Source organism: Poecilia reticulata, linkage group LG4, assembly GCF_000633615.1.
Source record: "Poecilia reticulata strain Guanapo linkage group LG4, Guppy_female_1.0+MT, whole genome shotgun sequence".
NCBI classification, from domain to species: Eukaryota; Metazoa; Chordata; class Actinopteri; order Cyprinodontiformes; family Poeciliidae; genus Poecilia; species Poecilia reticulata.
Window position 1 is genome coordinate 31,340,242 of NC_024334.1, and position 27,672 is coordinate 31,367,913.

Genomic DNA, 27,672 nt, shown 5'->3' on the forward strand with positions numbered 1-27,672 from the left:
GAGGGGGAAGCAGTGCAGCACCAACACTGTTTATAGTGGGGATGGTGCGCTGCTGACCTCAACTCGGGACGTTGTGGGCCGGTGGGCGGAATACTTCGAAGACCTCCTCAATCCCACCAACATGCCTTCTGCTGAGGAAGCTGAGCATGGGGACTCTGGTTTGGGCTCTCCAGTCTCTGGGGACGAGGTCGCCGAGGTGGTCAAAAAGCTCCTCGGTGGTAGGGCCCCAGGGGTGGATGAGTTACTTAAGGCTCTGGATGTTGCATATCGCATGGACATCAGGGGCAGTTCCCCTGGATTGGCAGACTGGGGTGGTGGTCCCCCTGTTTAAAAAGGGGGACCGGAGGGTGKGCTCCAATTACAGGGGGGTCACACTCTTAAGCCTCCCTGGAGAGGAGGGTCCGTCGGATAGTCGAACCTTGGATTCAGGAAGAGCAGTGTGGTTTTCGTCCTGGTCGTGGAACACTGGACCAGCTCTACACCCTCAGCAGGGCCCTGGAGGGTGCATGGGAATTCGCCCAACCAGTCTACATGTTTTTTGTGGACTTGGAGAAGGCGTTCGACCGTGTCGACCGTGCTCAGTTTAAGTATCTGGGGATCTTGTTCACGAATGAGGGAAGAAGGGAGCGGGAGACCGACAGGCGGATTGGGGCAGCGTCTACTGTGAAGCAGGCACTCTACCGGTCCGTTGTGGTGAAGAGAGAGCTGAGACAAAAAGCGAAGCTCTCGATTTACCGGTCGATCTACGTTCCCACCCTCATCTATGGTCATAGATGAGGGCTCAGAGTAGAGCCGCTGCTCCTCCACGTCGAGAGGAGCCTATTGAGGCGGCTCGGGCATCTGGTAAGGATGTCTCCTGGACGCCTCCCTGGTGAGGTGTTCCAGGCACGTCCCACCGGGAGGAGGCATCGGGGAAGACCCAGGACACGCTGGAGGGATTACGTCTCTCGGCTGGCCTGGGAACTTCTTCGGATTCCCCCGGAGGAGCTGGAAGAAGTGGCTAGGGAGAGGGAAGTCTGGGCCTCCCTTCTGAAGTTGCTGCCCCCGCGACCCGACCCCGGATAAGCGGAAGAAAACGGATGGATGGATGGATGGATGGAAACAATTTCGGTATTTTGATTATAGAAATTTAAAAGTGCTGTGGTACCGTTGTTCTATCACACCCGTTTCATACCGGACTACTTACAGCTCTGGTGTTAACGCTATAAAATCTCTATCGAGGTATCACCCATGGAGGGATTTCTTTACTTAAATGGGTTCATTTTTCAGAGGGATACAAAGTGAGGTTATTGTGATTTTAGCAATTACATGTTTATAAGAGCGATTTTCTGTTGTCCTTCCATGGAAGCGGGCAGCATCCAGACGGACAATAAAACATTTTTTAATATAAGTTGCTGCTTTGACATGATCACAGAACTGCCAAAACATGTACAAAAATCCTCAATAAAACATAAAATATTAGAAAATCAGACACCAGACAAAGTGAATCTCAGCAACGTCATCAGCCGCTGACCTGATGCGGTGAAGCTACTAGCAGGAGCGGAACTGCGCCAAGAAGCTACAAACACTGAATAGAAGGAGAGCTGCCATCAATACAGTTGCAGCCAGGCATGATTTAATGTTACGAAATACAGTTTTAGCAAGTTGCTCAAAGTCTAAACTGGTATTGTTGTGATTGTTTTATTGTTGTAACCTTCGACCAAACATCCCCCAAAGGAATCCCAGCGCCCCCCTTTTGGAAAAATTTCCGCCAACTTCCTGTACCCCTTCCTCTAGCCATGCCCAGCGCCACTTGTTTTCAATTCCTTTCTCAAGTAAACGTGTTTCTTTACCGGGTCAGACAAACTCCATCTTCCTTCATATCGCATTTGATTTAATCACCGAACCGAACGCACACGCTTTTTTTCTTCAAACCGTTTTACAGTCATTGGTCAAGAATTCTGATTGGCAGACATCTTTGTCTATTATCTACAGTTTAGATAGGCGGGCCGTTTGGTCCAATGATCGCTTTGCTTGAAAGTCTGGGCCCCAGACAGAGCTCTTAAAGCCCGGACACTACAGTTTGGTTGAGGCGGACCGTTTGGTCAAAAGCCAGAAATCCGGCCCCCGGCCGGAGCTTTTCAAGCCCTGTAAATACAAACTGACATGTGAGGAGCTTAAAGATGAAATTCTCTCCATAGAAGAGAAGGTCATTGGTCATAAAGTATATTATGAAATAAGCTATTTTTTCTGCCATTTTACTAAAAAAACAAAACCCTGGTAATATCTGATTTTTTAAGCTTTATGGCAACAATTGTCAGTCATTATTAGACTGAGGGCAGCCAGACTATTTTGTTAATTGTTATTTTATCTAAATATTACGATTGAGGGGCACAAGCAGTTAAAACATATGTAAAAAAAACAACCCAAAAAACCTCAATCTGGCACTTGGGGCATCAAGGATAAAAGGGGTGGGGGCTCGTCCTCTCTGCACACGCCTGCTTACAGCCAGCATTTCTGAAGTTATCCCTTTTATTGTTGTCACATGAGCCTTGGACACATGGTGACTTGGGTCAACCCTTCAGCGGTGGGCACAGATATCACAGTTATCACTGTGTGCGTGTATGTGTGCGCAAGTCCAATAAAACCAAATTGTGATAAATGAAAATCCTGTTTCTTTACCTCGGGAACATGCAGGTGCAGGTGGGAGCTGACCAGGAAGTCATTTTCCGGTTCTTTAGTCATGAGGAAGGCTCTGGCAAATGTCGAAGCAATCTTTGCACTTTCCTTCATGACATCCCCAAGCTGACCTGCAGAGAAGCACAAATCTTCAGAATGAACCTTTCAACATATGATTCAACAAATGTGACAAGCTGGAGCTGATATTTTATCTTCTCTATAAGAAATTAAAACTAAAAGCTAGCTGGATTTTCATAGGAAACGGGTTTAACAAAAATTACCAAGATGAATTCAAAAACTTTAATAAATAATTTTTGTATCTAATATTTTTCAAGAAGCTGATATTATTTTAGGATGCTATACTATAAACAATTTATTGTGTTCTTTGCACTGTGCTCCCCATCAGTTCTGCTTACTGTTGGTGTCAGGAAAGATTCCAACATGAATTGCTTATGTTTATAAAAAATAAACTCCACCTGAAGAAATACTCTGACCAGAGATGATTATGGGAAAATTCAGAAATTATGTTTTGAGGTTTCCCACATTACATGAGAGCAGCTCACTGACCTGTGACCTCCAAAGTTCCCTCTCCTTTAGCTTCTGCCCCTCCTTGTGGTCGGCAGAGTGACGTCTCAATGAACAGTGTAGAGCCCCCTACAGGCAAGCAGATCACAAGGCAACTGTTCAGCTCGGACATCATTATCATCATCATCAAAGCTGGAGACTGTGTGGGCCTCGTCTCACCCAGAGCGGTCCATGCCAGGCCCATCACCACTCCTGGTGGGGTCACGTCATACATACGATCCACTGTGAAAACTGGTTTACCCACGTAATCGTGCAGATTGTCAGACGACACGGCCACCGAGTCCTCGGCTCCACTCACAATATGAAACGCTACTTTACGGAACACCTAGCAGATGGAAAAACAAGACCCAGATATTGAGGTGAGGGAGGAGCTCGGAGGGGGGCAGAAGGATGGGTTACAGTCTGGTGCAACAACATCTGCACTATGGGCTGAGGATACTGATGAGAATTAACTCTAATGTTAGAGTTAATTCTCCACCTTCAGACCAGGTGGTACATGCTGGAGGGTGCAACTGGAAGCAGACCAGCCTGCAAACAGCCAATCAGCAGCCATTAAATCCATCTTCAATCAATCAAATTTTATTTGCAAAGCACATTTCAAATAGCTTTACATCATAACAGACACAAAAATACATAGTCATGAACATAGAATCAACAATCAAAACATTACATTAAGTGCCGTCATTAAATTCGCAATTGATTACGTTTCAAATACAACTCTAAACAGGTGGTTTTTTAGTCGAGATTTAAAGGCATTCAGTATTTCAGCCGTTTTACAGTTTTCTGGAAGTTTGTTCCAAATTTGTGGTGCAAAGAAGCTGAATGCTGCTTCTCCTCACTTGGTTTTGGATCTGGGGATGCAGAGCAGACCTGAACCAAAAGAGGTCTGGAAGGTTGTTATGACGACAGCAGATCTTTTGTGGTGCTAAACCGTTCAGTGATTTATAAACCAACAACAGTATTTTGAGCTACAGGGAGCCAGTGTAGTGACTTTAAAACTGGTGTTATTGTGTTCTATCTTTCTGGTTTTAGTGGGAACGCCAGCAGCAGCATTCTGGATCAGCTGCAGCTGGAGGATTGATTTGATGGACAGACCTGTGAAGACACTGTTGCAGTAATCAATGCGACTAAAGATAAACGCATGAATGAGTTTCTCTAGATATCGTTGAGACATAAGTCCTCTAATCCTGGAGATGTTCTTTTTGAGGAATCAGATGCAGACACAAGCAGACACATGACAGAGTGGGTCATGTCATCAACTTGAATTCACCTTCTCTGACATGACATATGACAGCAGGCGGTTCATTAACATTTCCCAGGACAGACTGAGCTCAGATGGCTGAACTGATACCAACAGATCTGTTCCAGGGACCATGCAGCGCTGCTTGGACACATGTTGGTGCTCGGTGAGAATGGAACCATAGGGAGGAAAGGTTTAGCTTAGCTTCACTAGGGCTCTGTAGAGCTATTATGTGTCACTAGGGACCAGCACAAACAATAAGGCATATTCTTAAATGATTAGTAAATGTTTTATAACAAGTCATTTACCAGGACATTAAAGGTGTCAATCTGATAGGATAATTTATTTTGCCTCAAAAATATCACTAAAATTTACAGATTATAAAATAAAGACATAAACAGATCCTGTTTTGGCTGGTTTGGATGTCATACAACAGTGTTACTTTCTTAAAAAACAAATATTACAAAATATCTGTCTTGAGCGAATGAACAGTTAAGCAAGTCATAAATAATGCCCATCACAGATCTAACAAGGCATGCTAGATGAAGCAGTGGATGGAAAAACGGCTTGCAGTCTGGAATTACCTTGCTGTACTTCAAAATAAATCAAAACGTGACTAGCTCCACGCAGGTTCAATACAAATTGTCTGGTTGAAGTTTAGAAGCCATTTGTTGGTTCATAGGCCAGAGGTCAATGGTTTAATGACCATAAATGAGCACAATGAAGCACTGTTCTGAAATGAGTGAAAAGCATGAAAATGTTCTAAATAAAATTGGAATAAAAGTTCAGAGGAACCATGGGAATTTAATGAATAAATGTGAATAAATGTGCATCATTTATCCACATTTCGCAATGGCAGTGGGGCTACATGGTGCTCTGTAGAGAAATGCCTTTTCAACAGGAGGAAGTGATGAATCACAGTGATAATTTTATTTAGCTTTCCTTTGTGATCAATAAAGTATTTTTGAATTTAATTTGAACTCACCTTCTCTATCTGTTTCTGCAGGTTCCTCACTCCAGACTCTCTGCAGTACTGTCTGATGAGTAGACCCAGAGCGTCAGGGGAGATGGAGGCCTTCTCATCAGTCAGGCCACAAAGTGTTCGCAGCTGAGGGACCAGGTAACGCTGAACACACACACACACACAGACACAGACTGAGCAGAACATTTAATAGAAAACTAGAGGGCAAATGTTCAAACCTTTCCAATATTGTGTTTTTTTTTGGCTGCAGCTGTAAAACGTGGCTCTAAAACTACTAAACTGTAACACACAGCAACCCTGTGTGTTACAGTGTGTTACCCCAACCGAAGACCCCTTATGATGCACAACAAGCTTGGATCTAGCATTCCCTCACCCGGACGCCGGTCACCGGGGCCCCACTCTGGAGCCAGGTCTGGAGGTGGGGCACGATGGTGAGCGCCTGGTGGCCGAGCTTTTACTCATGGAGCCCGGCCGGGTTCAGCCCGAAGAGGAGATGTGGGTCCCCCTTCCAATGGGCTCACCACCTGTCGGAGGGGCCAAAGGGGTCGGGTGCAGTGTGTAACGGGCGGCAGCCGAGGGAGGGGACCTTGGCGGTCTGATCATCGGCTGCAGAAGCTGGCTCTTGGGACGTGGAACATCACCTCTCTGGTGGGGAAGGACTGGAGCTAGTGTGCGAGGCTGAGAGGTTCCGGCTAGAAATAGTTGGCCTCACCTCAACACATGGCTCTGGTTCTGGAATCAGTCTCCTTGAGAGGGGCTGGTTGTACTTCCACTCTGGAGTTACCCACGGTGAGAGGCCCTGGGCAGGAGTGGGCATACTTATTGCCCCCCCATCTCGGCGCCTGTACGTTGGGGTTTACCACGGTGAGGGTAGCCTCCCTCCGCCTATGGGTGGGGGGACGGGTTCTGACTGTTGTCTGTGCTTACGGGCCGAACAACAGTTCAGATTACCCACCCTTTTTGGAGTCCTTAGAGGGGTACTGGAGAGTGCCCCTCCTGGGAACTCCCTTGTTCTACTGGGGGACTTCAACGCTCACGTGGGCAATGACGGTGAGACCTGGAGGGGGCGTGGTTGGGAGGAATGGCCCCCCCGATTTGAACTCGAGTGGTGCTCAGTTGTTGGACTTCTGTGCTCGTCATGGATTGTCCATCACGAACACCATGTTCGGGCATAAGGGTGTCCATATGTGCACTTGGCACCAGAACACCCTAGGCCGCAGTTCGATGATCGATTTTGTAATCGTTTCATCGGATCTGCGGCCGTATGTCTTGGACACTCGGGTGAAGAGAGGTGCGGAGCTGTCCACTGACCACTACCTGGTGGTGAGTTGGCTCCGGTGGTGGGGGAGGAAGCCGGTCAGACCCGGCAGGCCCAAACGTGTAGTGAGGGTCTGCTGGGAACGTCTGGCGGAGTCCCCTGTGAGACGGAGCTTCAATTCCCATCGCCGGCAGCACTTCGAACACGTTCCGGGGGAGGTGGGGAACATTGAGTCTAAGTGGATCATGTTCCGTGCCTCCATTGCCGAGGTGGCTTATCGGAGCTGCGGCCGCAAGGTTGTTGGTGCCTGTCGCAGCGGCAACCCACGAACCCGTTGGTGGACACCTTCGGTGAGGGATGCGGTCAAGCTGAAGAAGGAGTCCTATCGGGCCTTTTTGGCCTGTGGGACTCCAGAAGCAGCTGATSGGTACCGGCGGGCGAAGCGGCATGCGGCTCGGGTGGTCGCTGAGGCAAAAACTCRGGSGTKRGAGGAGTTTGGAGAGGCCATGGAGACAGACTTCCGTACGGCTTCGAGGCGATTCTRGTCCACCATCCGGYGTCTCAGGAGGGGGAAGCAGTGCAGCACCAACACTGTTTACAGTGGGGATGGTGTATTGCTGACCTCAACTTGGGACGTTGTGGGCCGGTGGGCGGAATACTTCGAAGACCTCCTCAATCCCACCAACATGCCTTCTGTTGAGGAAGCTGAGCATGGGGACTCTGGGCTGGGCTCTCCAATCTCTGGGGCGAGGTCGCCAAGGTGGTCAAAAAGCTCCTCGGTGGCAGGGTCCCGGGGGTGGATGAGATCCGCCCGGAGTTCCTTAAGGCTCTGGATGTTGTAGGGTTGTGTTGGCTCAAGCGACTCTGCAATATCGCATGGACATCGGGGGCAGTTCCCCTAGATTGGCAGATTGGGGTGGTGGTCCCCCTGTTTAAAAAGGGAGACCGGAGGGTGTGCTCCAATTACAGGGAGGTCACACTCTTAAGCCTCCCTGGTAAGGTCTATTCAGGGGTCCTGGAGAGGAGGGTCCGTCGGAKAGTCGAACCTCGGATTCAGGAAAAGCGGTGTAGGTTTTCGTCCTGGTTGTGGAACACTGGACCAGCTCTACACCCTCAGCAGGGTCCTGGAGGGTGCATGGGAGTTCGCCCAACCAGTCTACATGTGTTTTGTGGACTTGGAAAAGGCGTTCGACCGTGTCCCTCGTGGGATCCTGGGGGGGGGGGTCTCCGGGAGTATGGGGTACCAGGCCCTTGGATACGGGCTGTATGACCGGTGTCAGAGTCTGGTCCGCATTGCCGGCAGTAAGTCGGGCTCGTTTCCGGGGAAAGTTGGACTCTGCCAAGCTTGCCCTTTGTCACCGATTCTTTTCATTACCTTCATGGAACGAATTTCTACGCGCAGCCGAGGTGTTGAGGGGATCCGTTTTGGTGGCCTTAGGATCACATCTCTGCTTTTTGCGGATGATGTGGTCCTGTTGAATTCATCAGATCGTGATCTGCAGCTCTCACTGGAGCGGTTCGCGGCCAAGTGTGAAGCGGCCGGGATGAGGCTCAGTGCTTCCAAATCCGAGGCCATGGTCTTGAGCCGGAAAAGGGTAGAGTGCCTTCTCCGGGTCAGGGGGGTCGTCCTGCCTCAAGTGGAGGAGTTTAAGGATCTGGGGATCTTGTTCACGAATGAGGGAAGAAGGGAGCGGGAGATCGACAGGCGGATTGGKGCAGCGTCTGCCGTGAAGCGGGCGCTGTACCGGTCCGTCGTGGTGAAGAGAGAGCTGAGCCAAAAAGCGAAGCTCTCGATTTACCGGTCGATCTACGTTCCCACCCTCATCTATGGTCATGAGCTTTGGGTCATGACCGAAAGAACGAGATCACGGRTACAAGCGGCCGAAATGGGTTTCCTCCGCAGGGTGGCTGGGCTCTCCCTTAGAGATAGGGTGAGAAGCTCGGTCATCCGGGGGAGACTCTGAGTAGAGCCGCTGCTCCTCCACGTCGAGAGGAGCCAGTTGAGGTGGCTCGGGCATCTGGTCGGGATGCCTCCTGGACGCCTCCCTGGTGAGGTGTTCCGGGCACGTTCCACCGGGAGGAGGCCTCGGGGAAGACCMAGGACACACTGGGGGGATTATGTCTCTCGGCTGGCCTGGGAATGCCTTGGGGTTCCCCCGGAGGAGCTGGAAGAAGTGGCTGGAGAGAGGAAAGTCTGGGCCTCCCTTCTGAAGCTGCTGTCCCCGCGACCCGACCCCGAATAAGCGGAAGAAAATGGATGGATGGACACAGCAACCCTGACTCTTTGTGGTGTGTGTATGTATTGTATGAGTCACATGTCCAATGGTCAAGATCACATTCGCCATATAAGGAATCAGCAGAGGGTAGAATCAAAGTCCAAGGTATCTAAAGATGTAAAGATTTCTATGAAAAAACTAGCAATGGAGTCATTGGAATATCTCACACACACACTGGGATATTTACTTTTTCCAAATATCCCAGTCGTTACAGGAAAGCAAGAGTCAAATTTCACACAGCAATGATGGCAACGGTTACTATGGCGACATGTTTGTTACCTCAGCGATAGCCAGTTTCTCCTGGGCCACATATCCGGACACGTTGATCATCTCCATCCTGTCTCTAAGTGGTTCTGGGATGGTGTCAGTCACATTGGCTGTGCAGATAAACAGAACCTGGAATACAGGACACACACAGCAAACCCTTAGAGGACTAACGCATGCCAAACCTTTAGAAGACTAACACACACCTTTACCAGGATTAAGCTCAACTGTGCAAGCTCCACCTACTTTAGATAGGTCCACTGGGACATCCAGGTAATGGTCAAGGAAGTTTGAATTCTGTTCAGGATCCAGAAGCTCCAGAAGAGCAGAGGATGGGTCACCCTGGTAACCACGGCCAATTTTATCCACCTGAACAAACAAATTATTGGGAAAAAATAGCTTAGTACATTATTAGAAAAATATCTTCACTCTTATTCAATAACTTATACAGATGAAACGTTAATTTATTTCAGTAACACCATCACTACATGAAACAGATTTTTTTTTAGACTGTTTTCAAACCTTTAATACAATAGAGCTAATGAAAACAAACATTGGTTTAGTTTATTACATCACTTAATTGGAAAAGTTTTAATATAAAAATGTGGTGCTAATAAAAACAGTGTTTAATAGCCGCTTAAAAGTATTAAACAGCTATTAAACAAATGCTGCTTAATACCTGCTCACACACTGACCTCGTCTATCAACACCAAAGGGTTCTCAGTCTTGGTTTTCTTCAGACACTGAATCATCTTCCCAGGCATCGCTCCAACATATGTTCTCCTGGAAACAATATATTTTCAGACTGTGTTCTTCAATAATCTCCCCTCTCATTAACATGTCCTTCAAAACGATCTCATCATCAATCACAGCCTGAGGGGTGGATGAGAACAGCTGTGAGCACAGAGGCAAAGCAATTTCATATTTTCTGATTCCTTAGAGTTCTTTTCTGTTGCGTTGAGGGGACACTAGAATCTGCCTGTTCATAATCCCTGCAGGGACCAGAACAGGCAAATGTGGTGGTCCAAGATGGGCATTGATGTAATTGAATAGTGAAGAAACATTATGCCGGATGTATTAAGATAAAAGTTTTTACTGGTCACAAATATAGAAATTTTTATAAAATTGCCATATTTATAGCAAAAAAGTGATTTAGTTTATAGGCTCTGCATGAACATGAACTATACTAATGTAAAGCACAAATAGTCTGATATTTGTTAAAATGGGATCAGTAAATCTGAATGGGTCTCATGTGATGAGAGAAAAAACAATTTTTGTTCTAATCAGAAAAAAAAGGATTCCGTTTTAAAATGTGTTTGGGTTTGTTGATTTATACAGAAAATTGTGCATACATGTACATATGTATGTATGTATGTATGTATGTATGTATGTATGTATGTATGTATGTATGTATGTATGTATGTATGTACGTACATACATACATACATATGTATGTACATATACATACATACGTACATATGTATGTACATATACATACATACGTACATATGTATGTACATATACATACTGTACATATGTATACGTACATACATACGTATACATATGTATATGTATGTATACGTATGGGATTGCAGTATGATAATACTGCAATCCCCGTTAGCTGGAGATAGGCACCAGCAACCCTCCCGACCCCACTAAGGGACAAGGGTGTAAGAAAATGGATGAATGGATCCTCTTTACTATGAAACAAAAAAACCCACATGGGGTTCATATAAGACAAATAATGTGATGTAGCCAAAACATGACCCAACCTTTTCTTTTAAGTGTCCATCTGTTTGAATCAATGTGCTTGTGGACTATTCTTGAAATAGGGTCAATAGTTGCACCATATCATTCTAAGAGCTGCATTACGTATGTGTATGATAATGCATAATTTAACATTGCAGTGGGGTCCTAGAAACAACATTCCCATTGATCTGCATGTTCCAGTCAGACTGGAGAATTAACAGATTGTGCAGACCTGTGACCTTTGATCTCAGCCACGTCGGTCATTCCTCCTACACTGAACCTGAAGTACTGTCTGTTAAGTGCTCTGGCAATGGAGCGGGCAATGGAGGTCTTCCCTACACCAGGAGGGCCATAGAAACACAGGATCTTCCCCTGGGTGGAGCCTCGAAGCTGGCTCACTGCAATAAACTCCTGCAGACACACAAAAAGCAACACTCAGCTGTTGTGACCAGCAGGACATGGAGGAATGATCTTTCTTTGATTGATTTGGATGTGAAAGCTGTGGGGTTTTTTCTTACCAATATGCGTTTTTTAACATCATCCATTCCATAATGGTCTTCTTCCAGAACCTCCCTGGCCCTGTATAATGACAGGTTTTCTTCACTGTTGGTGCCCCATGGCAAGCTGGTTAGCCAGTCCAGGTAGTTGCGAGTTACACTGAAACACAGTTTGCCTTGTTTCATGTTCACATATGTCAGAGCATCAGTAACAAACAAAAGCCTGCATTATGGTCCTCAACCTCTCCAACACAAATCCATCTGTAATGTATGAGAGAAATCTGACTGAACCAATTCAGAGATGGAGGGTGGGACTAAAGATTAAAAGTTATTTTGATACTTTTCTTGCAAAGAGAAAAAAACTACAATAAAAATTAGTAGAGTAAATTTGTTAGATGGCAGGAAAAGACCAGATTATAAGTGGTCAAAACAATGGAGGAACAGAAACAGTACCGTATTTTCCGCACTATAAGGCGCACCGGATTATAAGGCGCATAGAATAGACGCTACAGTAGAGGTTGGAGTTATGTTATGCATCCACTAGATGAAGCTGCACTAAACGGAATGTCAAGAAAACAGKCCGACTCCGGTCGGCGAGGAGCGCCTTCCGCGACTGGGCCGGGGCGTGGCCGGACGATGGTCACCCTTCTCCGTTCGCGCACAGCATGTTCGTGGAGAACGTGGTGCTAAATGACCTGATTCTAGACGGTCGGTAGGTAGATAGGTCAGTCAAACTTTATTAATAGATTACAATCCAGCTTTCTGACAACTATCCCAGCATGCACTGCGCGCTTCTTCTACGGGCGAAAATGAAGTCGGCGGCTGCTTAGACTTCATTTGCTAGGTTGCTAGACCTGTTGTGGCTCAATATTGGTCCATATATAAGCCACAGTTGGCTTTTGAGGAAATTGATGGTTTTTAGGTGTCCCTTATAGTGTTGAAAATACGTTAATTTGTTGGCTCACTTTTAAAAATGGAGGATGACATGGAAGCATCAGTGTGCTCTGACTACTGCAGTAAGTAACTTTCTTTGTGGCCGTCTTGCTCTTGACCTAGCTGAGGGATGGAAAGGAGAGAGACCTACTTGAACTCAGATGAGTGGTTGTCCAGCAGCCCCAGCTTGTTCAGCTCTTCATTGATTACATCCATGATATGCTGAGGAACATTCCGGTCTTTAAGTCTCTCCCTAAATTTATCCTCAATGGCTTCTTTGTCATCTTTTTCCAGACCTAGCTCCTGAAGACACAAACAGTTAATGAGCCCCATCTGCACCATACATTTGCAGAACCCCCTTCACTAGACACCTCAAGGACTTGCTCAAGCCATTTCTTGCAGTCTCCATGTTTTTAATGAACACGCTGATCAGTGAAGCAGGGAAATGTCAGCCTGCCTTTGTCACCCCCATCACTTGGTGGCAAGATGACTCATGTGGGTGGAGTTGGCTTCACGGGTCGCCACAGTGATCACATAAGTTTTGTGTGACCAGCCAGCAGCAGGGTTTAAACACATAACCAGAGCAGCAAATCATTTTATTAAGGAAGTGTTACGAGTTAACTAAAAGCATTTTCTCAGCCAACAACAGAATGACTAAGAGTACGCCGAGTTCTCCTGTCATTATTGTTCTGGATATTGGATATAAGGGAAGGTGAGAACATTTAAGAGTTTATGCATGTCAAGTAGAAAAGTGTTACTAGAAAAAAATGTATTTTCTTACAGTCTATTAAAGGGGCAGCATTATACAAAATAATTTTAGCTTTATATCATGTTATGTTATTCCCTCATCAAAAACATAATTGGAGTGTTGCAATGATTCTTTCATACATGTTTAAGAAATCCTTTAATCTCCCGTAGCAACCATTCAGCTGTGAAAAAAGCGATGCTGCGATGACTTCCTGAAGGTAGTTTCAGAAAAAGCAGGAATATTTTAAAGAGAAAGACCCAATTTTAAAGTATTAAATTATGAAGAAAAATGTTTAAGTCATATTTGATATATAGCATTTTTTATAATAATTGAAGTTAACAGCTACTGGATTGTGCAATAAAATGTCTAGAAAATACATTTAAGTGACCTTTAAGTGATTAACTTATTTTTATTCTTTTCAATGTGATTTACAAGGAATTAACTCAAATTATTAATAAGGTCAAAGTTCTCCATCTGTATGTTTTTTCCTTCTCTCTAGAATCTAATTATAGTTTTACATATTTAATAGAGGTGTGTCAATCGGTCGGCCACCGATCATAATCGGCCGATTTGCGTGAAAATGTGTATGATTGGTGATCGCCGATCACGGTTTCATGTTGCCGATCGCCTGTATCTCATTCGCAGCCTGCGTGTGCAGCTGTCTCCTCTTTCCTTCACACTGAGCAAGCGCGCAGCAGTCCTAAGCAATGTGGTTTAGAAATGTAACGCTCTGAGAGTGAACGGGGACGTATGTGCGTTGTGGTGGAAAATTACCTCGGGGGTGAAGAGAGTCAAAATGCATCAATGCAACGCATCTAATGCGACATTTAAAAAACAAACACTTGACGGAGTTTGGCTACATCGAGACTCAATACAGGAAAAAAGGACATCCGGAGCGGCCAGTAAAGCAGCGCACAACTACCAACACTCACCGGGATTATCATCACGGTCAGAAAGCTGAACAAATAACCTGAAAAATAGTTTAAGTCTTCGAGCTGGCGGTGTAAAATGCTGGTTCTGTTCTTGTTGTTGAACCGCCGCTACGTGCTACTGGTAGTAATATTTTACAGATGTAGCGTCGTTTCTGCTCCACCTGCAGTGAACTCTCACAACGAACCTCTAGAGCTGCAACATGTAACTTAAAAAAAGAAAAGATTTTAGATATACATTAAAACTTTTGCTGTCTTAACACAAGACAGATAACCTCTGAAAAAAATAATCAATCTCTGCCTCCTCCCGTGTTCTGCAGAATTACTCCGCTCGGTCAGAAACAACCAATCAGAACCAGCATTGATCAGCTAGCCATGCTATCAGGAAGGATTGTTAATTTTGATGCAGCCTGCGTTCGACTTTGAATGAATGTTTCCTTTTATACTTGACATTATTTGATATAAGCAGATTTATTTGACTCATGTATAATTTATGATACCGAGAGCCTTACTGCTAAATATTACTATACTGATTGCAGGTTTTTCAGTCGTCCTTTTGACTGAGTAGCTGCTCTATTGTGCCTGCAAGTATTTTGCATGTTTTATGCCTAAATTAGGTGAATCTATTGCTAGATCATTTTTTTAATTTTGTAAGATCACATAGTAGCATTTATACCTAAAGCAAAAAATTAACACTCAATCCAGGTGATGGGCAGAGATCGGTGATCGGCAGAAATTGGCCTCATTGGTGATTGGTATCGGAATCGGCAGCAGAAAACCTAATCGGAGCATCTGTAATATTTAATTTAACAAAGGTTCATCCTGTTTTTAAAGCCATTACTGTCTCCTTGAGGACAAAAGGAGTAGTCTGGGTAAGACTGTCACGATAAACAATAAATCAATAAATCGCACGATAAATGAAAATTATCGACCTCATTTTAATTTATTGGTTTTATCGTTTCTTCCTGCCCTTTTCTCTTTCTATTGATGACAATGAATGAAAAAAGGCTCAACTCTGGTGCTCTCCACTGACCCCTCCCTTCCTCATTTCCTTAGTGTAATGCTCAGCTCACACTACACAATTTTAGAATTGTCGGCTGATCGTCTGCCCATTTTCAAAACCTCTAGCCGATAAAAAAATCGTAAGTATAATGGGTTCGATCAGGTTTAATCGTGCCGTGTGTGGTGTCCAGCCACACAGCAATAGCAAAACACCACACACGAACTATTTCTCTCACCAACATTCAGATTTCAGACAGAAAATCCTGTAAAAACCTACTACATCAGACGTAAATTTAAAGTAAACGAACGCGGCCTTATCATTATAACCTATTTAATAGTAATGGCTATTTACGGCTATTTACGCAGCAAGAGTTCCAGCTCCTCCTGATCCCGTACCTTCTTGATGATCTTCAGCTGCTCCTGGAGAAGATACTTCCTGTGGGTCTGTTTGATCTTCTCCTCCACCTCAGACCAAAGCACACAAAGTCAGGAGTGAGTTCACATAGTGGGCTGTGCAAGGGCAGGAAAGTGCTCACATGCTTGATTATGATCTCTGACCTCACGGCCCAGACGCTGCTGCAGTTTACTCAGTTCATACTCCTTCTTTAGAAGAGACAGAGCCTTGTAAAGACGTTTTGGAATCTGCAAAAACCAAAAATGATTTGACTGCTTTTTAGTTTGAACGTTGTAAAAATCCGCTTTGACTGCTTTAACATGAGTGGCATACTACTCCAAATTTCTCTCAGTGGACATCCAAAAGCTTTTATGCAGCCTGAACATTTCATTCACTGGTCATTACTGCAAAGCATCACATTTTCATTAACAGAGGAAGCAGACAGGCATTAAGGGAAAAGCTCATACATTTGTCTCCTCCAAGACATCCTGCAGCTCCTGGGACTGAGCTCCCGTCAGCGCGGCCCCCATGTCACTCAAGTAGATGGGGTTATCGACCACCCGTTGACCAGCCTGCATCATCTGAAGCACTGACTCTCTGACAAACATAACACAAAACTCAAAATGCCACCATTATCACTAAAACATTATGGATACAAATACATGGACTCAGAGATGCTTACCAATAACACTCTCACTTTTGGATACTTTCAGTCATAAACTGAAAGGAAATGTCAGGATTGACACAAATGTTCCCTTGATTTAAGAGTAGTGGAATGAAGCCTTTAATTATCAATCCATCTAAAGAGAGATGCTGATCTAAACACAAAGAAAAGCTCAGCATTATGCTTTTCACCAGGATGAATCTAGAAATCGACTCCGATTTCCTTACTATAGAGCAGTGTTTCTCAACCTTTTTTGGGCCAGCGCCCCCCTAGCCTTCATCCAGAGGTCCCTCACCGCCCCCCACCAAAGAATTTGCAGGCTACTTTGCACTGACCCTTATTTTATCATTAATATTAATATTACCATCACTATTGTAGATGTTTTGATTTTTATGCTCGTTTCTGTATTTATCATCAAAAATAATTTCCCAGAGAACAAAAAAGTCATGGGAATAGAAATTATTTTTCACAAGCGTTTACAAAAAATGTAATGAACATTCAAGTTAAAATTTGTAGGTCTAACAGCAGTAAGTCAGAGTGGAAACAATATTCTTATTTTGTGCCATTTTCTAGTTGTTAAATATTCCACCAGAGAAAAGATGTTCAACATGCCAGTTTAAACTTTGAACTATTTGCAAAACGACTGAGCTCTGCAACATTAAAACATGGATAGAACTGTAACTACATTAATCATRGCTCTTCTTCTTCTCTTCAGTGTTTCTGTTTCTGGTGGTGCAGCTCTGTGCTGCCTTCAGGAGGATGGGACATCAGAGCATCATCCATAAAACTTCACCCACATGGCATTTATTGTGCAAACCAGAGCTTTCAGTGGAAAAACAAAAGTTCCAGGCCTTTCTAATGTCAAACAAATATGAGACAGAAACATGGATTATATCTTTATATAGACCTGTCTATTGATTATAGATTAATAGTTTTACTGGACAGAAAATACAAAGAACAAATCTGGTTCTTTATCAAATCCTAATGAGTCAAATTGAAAGGGTCCTGGAGTCATCAGCCTCATGACATTAACACTGACATGAAAATTAATATTGAAGAAATAAATATATCAAATCTAATTAAAAACATAAATAAGTGATAAGTTCTTTACTTTTATGGTCTGTAAGATATATTTATTCTCAGTACTAGATATGGTCTCAACAAACCCATGACATTTCAACAATATTATTTTACCTTTTATCTGAAATAGTGTCTGTTTATTCTTGTCATACAGTCCTCTGTATTAATTATTGCTCGAAAGATCTTGCCATACCAGTTTATTCCTCTGCATTTACTTTAGTTTCTTAGTTTATTCTTGCATTTTGTTATTCATCCATTTCCATTTAGTTTCCTTTGATTAGTATTATCCTTTCTTGGTTTATTGCTATGTCCACTTTAATATCTTTCCTGTTGCTAAATTTAATCTTCACTCATCACCTGCTGCGCCGCCTAATCATCATGTGTTTCACGTCATGTGTTGATTTTTTCACTGTTCAGTGTCAGATTCTCTGTTTTCATGTCATAATTCACATCTAGTTCGTCGCTCTGTTTTATGTCCCGTTTCTCCTGTTTCAGAGTTTTGCGCAATGTGCGCGTCTTTTTTTTAAGATCCTAACGTGCAGGGCGGTCGGGAAGCGTATCGATGGGGAAAAGGCAGACTCACATAAACCTTTTAAAACAATGGAAACAATTTCTGTATTCTGATTATTGAAATTTAAAAGTGCTGTGTTGTTCTATCACCCCCGTGAGTTACATATAGCAATTCTCCAAGAAGTAAAATTAAGTAAAATCTTAAAAGAAGTAAAATCTTAAAATTAGGGTCTCTGCTCCAACTTTTTATTTCAAACAAGTCGATATTTCCGATTTTAGCCATTTTTTTGTCCATGTACCATTTATTGGTATCTGGGAGAAGCTTGTCGCGATATAGCCCATTTTGTTTCGAACTGCTTTTTAGCATTATGGAAGAAGATACAGCGGGGAGCACAATAAAAGCACGAGAATTAAGTTTGTTTTGTTCTGTGGCTTTCAAAAATGGTGCAGAGCGACTGCACGTGACAATAAATGCCCCACAATGTGATACGCAGTGACGCTGGTTCCAAAGCTCTATTGAGTGATGAACGATCAAGCTTATCTACCGATCTTTTCGGTGGATAAGGTCAGCAACTAGCTGTGTTTCCAGGTACAAATGTGCTGAAAATTTTGTATGTATTGCGCAAATGCCGAACAAACACAATTTTGCAATTGTGGCGTTTCCGTTAAATACAAATTGCAATTAAATTAACACATGAATTAGTTTGTTCATACTGTAAGTCACTGAAAATCATGGAGGTGACAAACATAAAATATATTAATATTTCAGCTGCAGCCGTTAGTGGCTGAGGCAATTCAGTAAGAAAGTAACGATGCAGAAAAAGGCTGCAGCCTGAAGTCCATCTGTTCAGGTATGGCAACACCGTACTAGCTGTATGTCAGTGCTCTCTAGAGGCCCCCACATGGCAACTTCAATGACCCACAACAACATGAAGAACAACTAGACCAAAAGCAAACATGAGTAGAGAATGGTGAGGCTCAGCTGCTGGCTGACCTGTAGAGGGGGTTGAGGGCAATGATGTCCCTGATGGTCTTCACGATTTCAGCTGTAAGTGCCTGACAACACACAAAGACCCTCTGAGAATGCTTGAGCCCTTTCAGGACGTTTCTGCTGCGAGTGCTGTGTGTTGGGTACCTTGACCTCTTCAGTGACCGTGAACTGCTCATGCTGAACGTTATCCACCTCAACCATCAGAATGTTGGAGTAAGGCAAAGGCTGAAGCTCTGGACTCAGGTCAGCTTCTGAAACCTGATCAACACACTTCATTAACAACATGATAAGTCCTTCATTCCTACTCGATTACTAAAATATTCATTAATAAACAGCCCTGGTTGAAACAATAAACACTGTCAGAAATGAAATGCTGATTTTCGTAGAACAGTTGATAAAGTGACCCAGTAAATCATATTCAGTAAAAATAATATTCCCATTAGGGCTGAAATGATTCCTCAAGCGATTCGAGTACCTCGATTATTAAAATTCCTCGAGGAAAATTTATCTGCCTCAAAGCTTTGTTAAGTTATGTTTTATTATTTTATGCACCATGTTCCGGCTGGGTTATTACTTCTGTTGAGCAGCGCTCTCACTTCCGCCTGAGTTGTTGACGAAAGCCAAGTGTTAGCAGCATAATGTCCAGTTTTCAAGTTTGGCCTGGGAAGATTCGATTTCATGATAATGTCCAGGTTTTTGTCGTTTTTCGGGGGACCAATAAGCATCCTTAAAATGACTGGCGCGATGCCTGGAGTACGGCATCTTTTCTCCTCCCGGAGTTGCTTCCTGGTGGCCGATGTACAGAGTGAACGGCGGGGAAGAGCGCTGAAGGTGTATTTATACAGGTGAGCGGATAGACTGAACATTGCGGGCAGCTGCACATTAGATGATTAACATAAGTGTAGCTTTACGGACGAACGGGAAAATTTATTTCACATCATCCCAGTCTCAACAAATGGATGACGGAGCACGTCGTGGCGGCACGCAGCTGGTAGATGCTTCTGTGTGTGAAGAACAAAAGTGTCAAATCCCGTCGCTAACATAGAAACAAAAGCTATAAATGTCTGGGTAACGTGAGAGTTCATCTATTAAACTGACTGAAGATGAATACATAAACGAAAAGCTGGAGTATAGAGATTTTTATAAGCATATTTGTGAACCTGCCTACACTGAATATAATTTCAGATTTTTGTACAACTTTTCTTCAGCTTAGAAAGTGAGCTATATTGTCACAGGTTAATTTTCTAAACTACAGAAAAGTTATTGTTAGCTCAAATGTGAAAAATTGGACTGGTGATATGTGATGGTAATACTGCTAATATGTTAGATTTACCAATGTTTTATTTTATATATTTTTATCTGATTATTCGATTAATCATAAGAATAATCAATAGATTACTCGATTACTAAAATATTTGTTTACAATAACCCTAATTCCCATTGAATCTGTGTTTTAAAGTCATAACTCCTGCAGAATGCTTAGACCCATGAGAAAGCCAAACAGAATTACCCCATTGGAATTTTAAAAAAGACATAAAATCATCAACTGTAGAGTGACATTCCTGAAAAAGACAAAAATCAGATTTGAATTTTTTGGCAAACAAAAATAACGCTATTCTTTTTAACATATTAAAAAGCATAATATGCATTCCCCTGGGATAAAGAGACATAAGTGAAAGAGATGATATTTAAACAACAAGAAAAGTAACTTAGTCATTGAAGGTAGTATAGATAACATACTCTGTGGATCAGTACCTTATTAAAGTCTCAAACCTTAATTTGCAACATAGAATAAACTTTCAGAATAGTAGAATGGACCCACCAGGAAGGAAAAATTATTCGCAATTAATCTCGCATCTGAGTAAACATTGAGGGAATCTCCATACCGTTGATGAAAACACGGCCCCCTACGAACAAGGTTGATCATCCTCTTATTGAGCCTTTTGGATGCTTGGCCATAGCTTCTGCTGGGCCTCACAATCTTCTTTGCAAAGGTCAAGGGCAAGACAATCCATTTATTTTCAGGGAGTCATTTCCCTTAGCAGCTTTCCATGTGTAATCATGATATCTCCTTGCATCAAGCGCATGATGGTAGCATGAGGGCGGGAGTTGCTGGCGATGAGCAATATCAATGAAAATTTGAAGCCCTTGTCTTTTGGAAGAACCTCCTGGCACACGTAACAGCTCTCCATCATGTCCTTCTCAGCCTCAGTGACTTCATACAGTCTGAGGTTCCAGTCTGAGCTCCATCTCAGTAGTGCAGATTAAGCAAGATGTTGTATCCTTTTCCTTGAGCTACACACATTTTTCAACAGTTAATTTTCTTTTTGATATCTTTAATCTCTTCTAGCATATCTCCCAGCTTTGTTTCTAAGGCACACTTTTTGTGCTGATCATGTTAGCAAGTTAGAAGTAACATTATTGGAGTTTATGTTGCTAGTAGTTTGGAAACATTTGGAAAAGGTTTCTTGGCAACATGAGGTTTACTTGAGGTTACTGGGAATGGCAGAAAATCCTCTTCATCGTTGGCCTCGCGTTGAAGAGAGCCAAGAACCACGTGGACATAGTCATGGTCCTCATTAGCAGCTGCGCAAGTTTTTTTCTGACTTGTGATCACCAATTTTTTCTATCAGTTTTTGGCATCTTCCTGGGAGTAAGACAATCTTACAAGACACGAAAGCTCTTAACTGTGCCCCCTAATGCAAGGATATGCAGAGGAACTTGCAAATAAGAGTACTAATGTTTCTCTTTTCTGCTCTCGTGCAGTTAGTTTTGCATGGCATCAGTATTTTGGCTCTTGGATCATTTCACCGTCATCAGAAGCCATATAGCCTGTTGGCTGGAGTAGTGTTGTATCGCCCTCCTAGGAAATGTGTCAGGTTGATCTGCTGTTTGTTGGTGATGACAGCATTTGCACTTCCTCTCCCAACTCAGTTTCTGACCACTTTTTTGACACGCACACTGGAGCTCAGCCATTGGCATTAGTCTCTAAATTTGTTATTTTTGCTTTAATTGGTGATGGTAGTGTTCCGCCCCAACCTCAGTTGGTTTTGGATTGAGCTAACGGTGTTAGCATCTAAGTTTGTCATTTTCTCTAATTGGTTATGGGTGTGTTTTTGCCCCTTTCAGTTTCAGTTGATTTTTCATCCTGTCAGGACGTAGCTTATAGTATGAGCCCCTTTTTTTGTTTGGCTTTGTTGCCGTGGATGGTAACGGCAGCGTTTGCGCCCCCTCTCCCAGTCTTTGCCTATTCTTTGGACATAAATGCCAACCTCACATTTTCAGTTTTTTATTTGAAAAATATAATTTGAATCATGTATAATTTTCCTTCTACTTAACTTCCGTATAAAATATTTTGATCAACATGACAAAGGCAATTGAAAATGTTGCCTTTGTCACATTTTCTTTCTTGTTGAAATGCTTTCTTTCAACAAGCATTTGCAACTTGTTGAAATAAAACTGCTTTTCTAATGTGCACCACTGAGAAAATGATTTCAAGATTGACAAGACATTTTGAGAATCTCAATTCTGTTCTGAAAAATGCACCCAGTCCACCCAGAAAAGTTGAGGTGGAAACTGTAATTCATCAATTTAATAATATGATCAGAAAAATGGTACAAGCCCCCACAATTCACAAGATGGGCATGAGAGGAATCTAGTTTAAACTATTGTTTGTTTGAAATGCTTCTTGCTGTTTTAACAGCACTGAACAGACCTTGTTCTCCAGCTGTTCTGCCAGGGAGGTCGGCTGGTCCTTACGGCTGCGTTTGGACTTCCGTCTTGCTGTAGCTTTGACCTGAGGCTCTGGTTCAGACTCTGACCAGTGAGGGGATGCCAATACGTCCTCGGCCTCCACTTCCAGTTGTCTTGTTATCCGAATCCTGATAAACCAGAGCACAGAATCAGCAGAGCTGCACACATGGAGACGGTTTAAGATGGTATCAGCTGACCTGGATCTGACCTGCGGTGGCCCATAACGATCATCCTCAGCTTGTCTCCTAAATCCTGCATCTCATGGATCTGAACAAAGGTCCCAGTGGAATAGATTGAGTCCAGGGATTCGACCACATCTGACTCATTACTGGAAGACACAACAGCAGTCATTGAAATTACTTGGTTCACTGATAGGTCCAAGCAGTTAGCAAATATCAAAGGACAAATCATGTCCTTTGTGAACTCAAATCAAGAGAAACATTTCTGACTTACTTGTCATCCTTCTTCATAAAGACTCCAGCGTAAGGTTGAGCGAGGCGCACCTTCCTCCTCAGCAGCTCCATCAGGTTCTTGTTCTTCACCTACCAGCACATGCAGGAAGAACCTGAAGCATCATTTCAGGAGACCAGTGCCTGGATGGAACTTTGAAGCAGTCATCTTTTCATCACGTTTTGCCGATAACCCTGCCTTTTCCCTTTCAGCATCAGCTCTGTTTAGCTTGGAGTGGTTCCACCCACCCCCACCCAATTCATTTCAGGCGGCAACACAGGACATGAATAGTTCTGGTATTGAGATATTTGGAGGGTGAACGTTTTTAGATGTCCATAAAACATTATAACCAGCAGAAAAGGGATGTCAAACTCATTTTCAATTTGGGCCGCATCAACATCATGAATTTCCTCAAAGGGACATTGTCCCAGAATGAATTGATAAACTCCATTAAATTGTTAAAATATTATTAAATGTCTGCTTTTGATGAGTCCTTCTTAAAATTAAATAATTGGTCTCTACTAGCCCCTCATAAATTAAATCTACTTCTTTGTCCCATCCAGCAGAGAGATGTGCAGAGCTACTGCTTTAGCTCGTCATGCAGGGTCGGTCCAAAGTTGTATGGGGTCTCGAGCAGAATTTGATTTAGGGGCCCCTCTTCCTGCTAAGATCATCAGTACCACCAAGAACATCTCACCATGGACTTAGTGAAATCTTTTTTAATTGGCCAAACTTAAAAGCAATCAGTGATAATTGCAAGTTCACAAATATTTGTGAACAAACAGAGCTCAAAAGATTAAACTTCCAGCATCAGACTGTAGCTATGGTAACAAAACAATGCAACTATGAAGATTGTTGAAGATGCAATTTTACACTTTAAGTAAACTTACCAGCTCTTTAACCCTCTGATGCGTGAGTGACTGACTATACAGTCTTCCGTGATTTGGTCCTTTTTGACCCGGGTTACAATCAATGTGTTTTTATGCTACTTTTATCATTTTGATTCAGAATAATGTTTTGTACAATACCTTCTACTGTGTTTTATTTCACACAAGAGTTATTTCATGTTTGAAATATTTTTATTTTTCACTTTTTTAAACGTTTTTCGAGCAATTTGTAGAACATTTCTGACAATTTGTAGAACATTTTTAAAACAAAATTACAACAGCAGCAATTTTACAACAACAATGATGAAATGTCAATCCATTATGTATGTCTGGGTGTGTGTGTGTGTGTGTGTGTGAGCAGGGCGGGGGTGGGGGGCAATACAGCACGTTTCTTGAAACTAGCTAGCTAACCAGGCTAGCTAACATTACTGTCTCTATTCGATTATGCTATGTGTATCACGCATGTGAGTGTGTGTATGTGTGTGATTTATTTATCCATCCATCCATCTTCCGTTTATCCGAGGTCGGGTCACGGGGTCAGCAGCCTAAGTAAGGAGGCTCAGAGTTTGCTCTCCCCAGCCACTTGTTCCAGCTCCTCTGGGGGAACCCATGGCATTCCCAGTCCAGCTGAGAAACATTGTCAGTGTGTCCTGGGTCTTCCCCGAGGCCTCCTCCCGCCCGAGGCCTCCTCCCGGTGGGTCGTGCCCGGAACACCTCACCAGGGAGGTGTCCAGGAGGCATCCTGACCAGATGCCGAGTCACCTCAACTGGCTCCTCTCGACATGAAGGAGCAGCAGCTCTACTCTGAGTCTCTCCTGGATATCTGWCCTTCTCACCCCATCTCTAAGGGAGAGCCCAGACACCCTACAGGAAAAACAAATTTTGGCCGCTTGTATCCGTGACTTTGTCCTTTCGGACATGACCCAAAGCTCATGACCATAGTCGAGGGAAGGAACTTAGATCAACCGGTAAATCAAGAGCTTCGCTTTTTGGTTCAGCTCTCTCTTCACCACGACAGACTGGTACAGCGCCTGCTTCACTGCAGATGCTGCACCAATCTGCCTGTCGATCTCCTGCTCCATTTTTCCCTCATTGGTGAACAAGATCCTGAGATACTTGAACTCCTCCACATGGGGCAGGACATCCTTCCTGACCCAAAGAAGGCACTCTATACTTTTCTGGCTCATTTATTTAAGCATTTATTTCTATAGCTATGAATTTTTATTTTATTTATTGAGATGATAAAAGAAAGAACCTTGAACACATTGATCAACAGGTTTTGTATGTCATTCAACACATTCTCTCTCTTGGTTTTCTCATCCAGGTGTCAGACACACAGACACATGCAGACACACACACACACACACACACACACACACACAAATAATACACATGCACAATAAAGTATAGGTGGTAATGTTAGATTGTTGGTTAGATAACTAGTGTTGGCTAACTTTGAAGAAGGCTAACATGTTGATTCGTGACAATAACACTGTCACAGTACTCATGATTGACATTGCATGATATCAGTAACATGTTTCTTGAGGAATACCTGGAATATGAAGTGATGAAAACTTTTCATTACAAAGATATTGCAGAAAATTACCTCACCGGGTCAAAAGGGACCCACTTACGCATCAAAGGGTTAAAATCTTTAATTTAAATGTTACACAATTTAAAATATTTTAATTTATTCTTGCTGAAACCAATAAATTAAATTTAACAGCATTGTCATTCTGAATAAACAAATGTTAAAATTCTAGCAAACAAATGTTAAAATTCTAGCAAACAAATGTTAAAATTCTAGCAAACAAATGTTAAAATTCTAGCGCTACGGTCTGTGTTAAAATGTTAGCAATTATGGGGCCCCTGGAGATCTGGGTGTCCTTCAACACCTACTTAATTCATTCATGCTTTGTGATTAGTAAAGCATAAATTTGCTGATCACAAAGCAAATTTGTGATCAGTAAATTTGCTTAAAAGAGTTTTGGAATCTAAAAACACTCATGGGCATTAACTTATTCGGGGTTTAATAGATGTACAAAAAATATTTATTTTAACAGTATTTTTTATGCGTTGTTTTAAGACTACAATCGTGTGAATAAGCATTGTCAACAATGTCTTCTACTAATACATTCATCAATGTAAAAGTTTTATATTTCGCGTCAACGTAACATTTTTTTAAAACACGGCGGGCAGCCTTAGTGCCCCGACCATAGGGCATAGCAAGTTTTCTGAGGGGAAACCTTGTACTGATTATTGAAACCAATTGGTCTATTTAAATACATTTTTACCACCGTAATACACTTATTTTCAGGTAAATTATGAACTTGCATAAAAGGAGAAACGTCCCCAAAATGCCTGAATCGGAGTCTCAAAAATACCTGCAACATCAGTTTGATGTCAAACACTTTTAAAGCTCTTGATGATTTATAATGCATTGCATTTCACAGTCTGATGAAACAATCTGTTGAAAGGTTCGGTGATATGTTCTGTTGTTAACTAGCAGGACATTGAACCACAGATAATTTATCCAAGTTTTTAATGAATTTCCCTCATTTGTTACCCTGAGTGATCGTCAGAAGAGATAGAAAGTCGCCCATGGTTTTTGTAGTCACTATAACCTTCTGAATGGCTGATTTAACTATAATGTAATGAGGGGGGAAAATCAGGCAGGATTTAAGAGCAACGTGTCGCTCTCACTCCACCCGCTATGTGACCTTGGAGCCACTGAAAACACGTAACATTACATCATCCTCACCTCGATTATCTTTATGAAACGGGGAAACACCGGGTTCCTGCTCACAGCGATCAGTGGAACGTTGGGAAACACCTCCGGGACCATCATGGGGGTGAGAGCCGTCATCTGCGGTCCGCTGTAGGGAGCTTCTCCATTCCCTCCAGACTCATCTCCTCCAGAAGCCGCGTTCTCCCCGCCGTCCTCCCCAGAGAAACCTGCCCCACTGGCCCAGTTACTCAACAACCGAGCTGGTACGCTTAGTCCACAAGTGGACGTGGAGGTAGCTGTATGAGCTAGGGGTAAACCCGCGACCCGAACCCAGCGGTGGTGACGGGTCAGCCTGCAGCCCTCAGTCACCGGTGTGCCGACGGAAGAAAGGGTGTTGTAGCGCGGTGACGGCTGGAGCCGGAGCTGACCGGTGGCCTCTGTCAGATACGGAATTGCTTCGCGCCTGAACAGCTGAGTTCTGTGGATCCGCTGAAGAGCACCAGCCATCTTCAAACAGGCGCCCATGTTTCTGGAGAGTTCTAAAATAGCACGTGACAAACTGACCCTCCAACTTCCTGCAATCGTTTAACACATAAGATCTACTGCCGGTTAAATGTGCCAGACTAAATGTGCATTACTGCCATCTGCTGAGCTGGAGTACGGAACGAAGTGATAAGAAAACTCCCAGTGTTATAAATTGGTCCATCTGGTTGTATGGAATGCTCAGTCAGAGTATTTTTGTAGATAACAAGAGTTCGATTTAAACCTGCCATAATGAAATAGTGTATGTGAGCAACAACAGCAGAGAATAATATAAATGTTATTCCATTTGTTAATCTGTGAATGTCATGACCTATACATGTCGATTTTTACTGGTGACCTGTCCAGGGTGACCCCGCCTCTGGCCTGTTGACTGCTGGAGATAGGCACCAGCACCCCTGGTGATCCCACTGGGGACAAGTATGTAAGATGATCGATTGATCGATTGAACTGAATTTAGAACTAGTGTAGCAGTGTGATGTTATTACACTAGATTGTCAAATGAGGAGCTATTCCGGTAGGAAATCATATGAGCACCGGCAGATTTTATTTTG

At 43.2% G+C, this 27,672-nt stretch overlaps 1 protein-coding gene across 2 annotated transcripts in view; it reads right to left on the bottom strand.

The window, feature by feature from the left end:
* lonp1 (lon peptidase 1, mitochondrial) overlaps positions 1-27,363 on the bottom strand; it is a 36,817-nt gene extending 9,454 nt beyond the window's left edge. The window contains exons 1-19 of one of the 2 annotated variants that reach the window (XM_008408181.2): positions 26,612-27,363; positions 22,967-23,055; positions 22,722-22,841; positions 22,476-22,641; positions 18,905-19,018; positions 18,764-18,825; positions 15,983-16,112; positions 15,680-15,763; positions 15,518-15,586; positions 12,594-12,745; positions 11,531-11,591; positions 11,245-11,423; positions 9,959-10,046; positions 9,510-9,632; positions 9,279-9,395; positions 5,469-5,609; positions 3,403-3,568; positions 3,226-3,312; positions 2,662-2,789 (exon numbers count right to left, since the gene is read on the bottom strand). In XM_008408181.2, coding sequence (XP_008406403.1) covers positions 2,662-2,789; positions 3,226-3,312; positions 3,403-3,568; positions 5,469-5,609; positions 9,279-9,395; positions 9,510-9,632; positions 9,959-10,046; positions 11,245-11,423; positions 11,531-11,591; positions 12,594-12,745; positions 15,518-15,586; positions 15,680-15,763; positions 15,983-16,112; positions 18,764-18,825; positions 18,905-19,018; positions 22,476-22,641; positions 22,722-22,841; positions 22,967-23,055; positions 26,612-27,103 — 2,568 coding nt within the window. In that variant the 5' untranslated portion in view covers positions 27,104-27,363. Of the gene's footprint in view, positions 1-2,661; positions 2,790-3,225; positions 3,313-3,402; positions 3,569-5,468; positions 5,610-9,278; positions 9,396-9,509; positions 9,633-9,958; positions 10,047-11,244; positions 11,424-11,530; positions 11,670-12,593; positions 12,746-15,517; positions 15,587-15,679; positions 15,764-15,982; positions 16,113-18,763; positions 18,826-18,904; positions 19,019-22,475; positions 22,642-22,721; positions 22,842-22,966; positions 23,056-26,611 lie in introns of both variants that reach the window. The other variant, XM_008408180.2, reaches the window with a different exon arrangement.
* Positions 27,364-27,672: the final 309 nt, after the last annotated feature.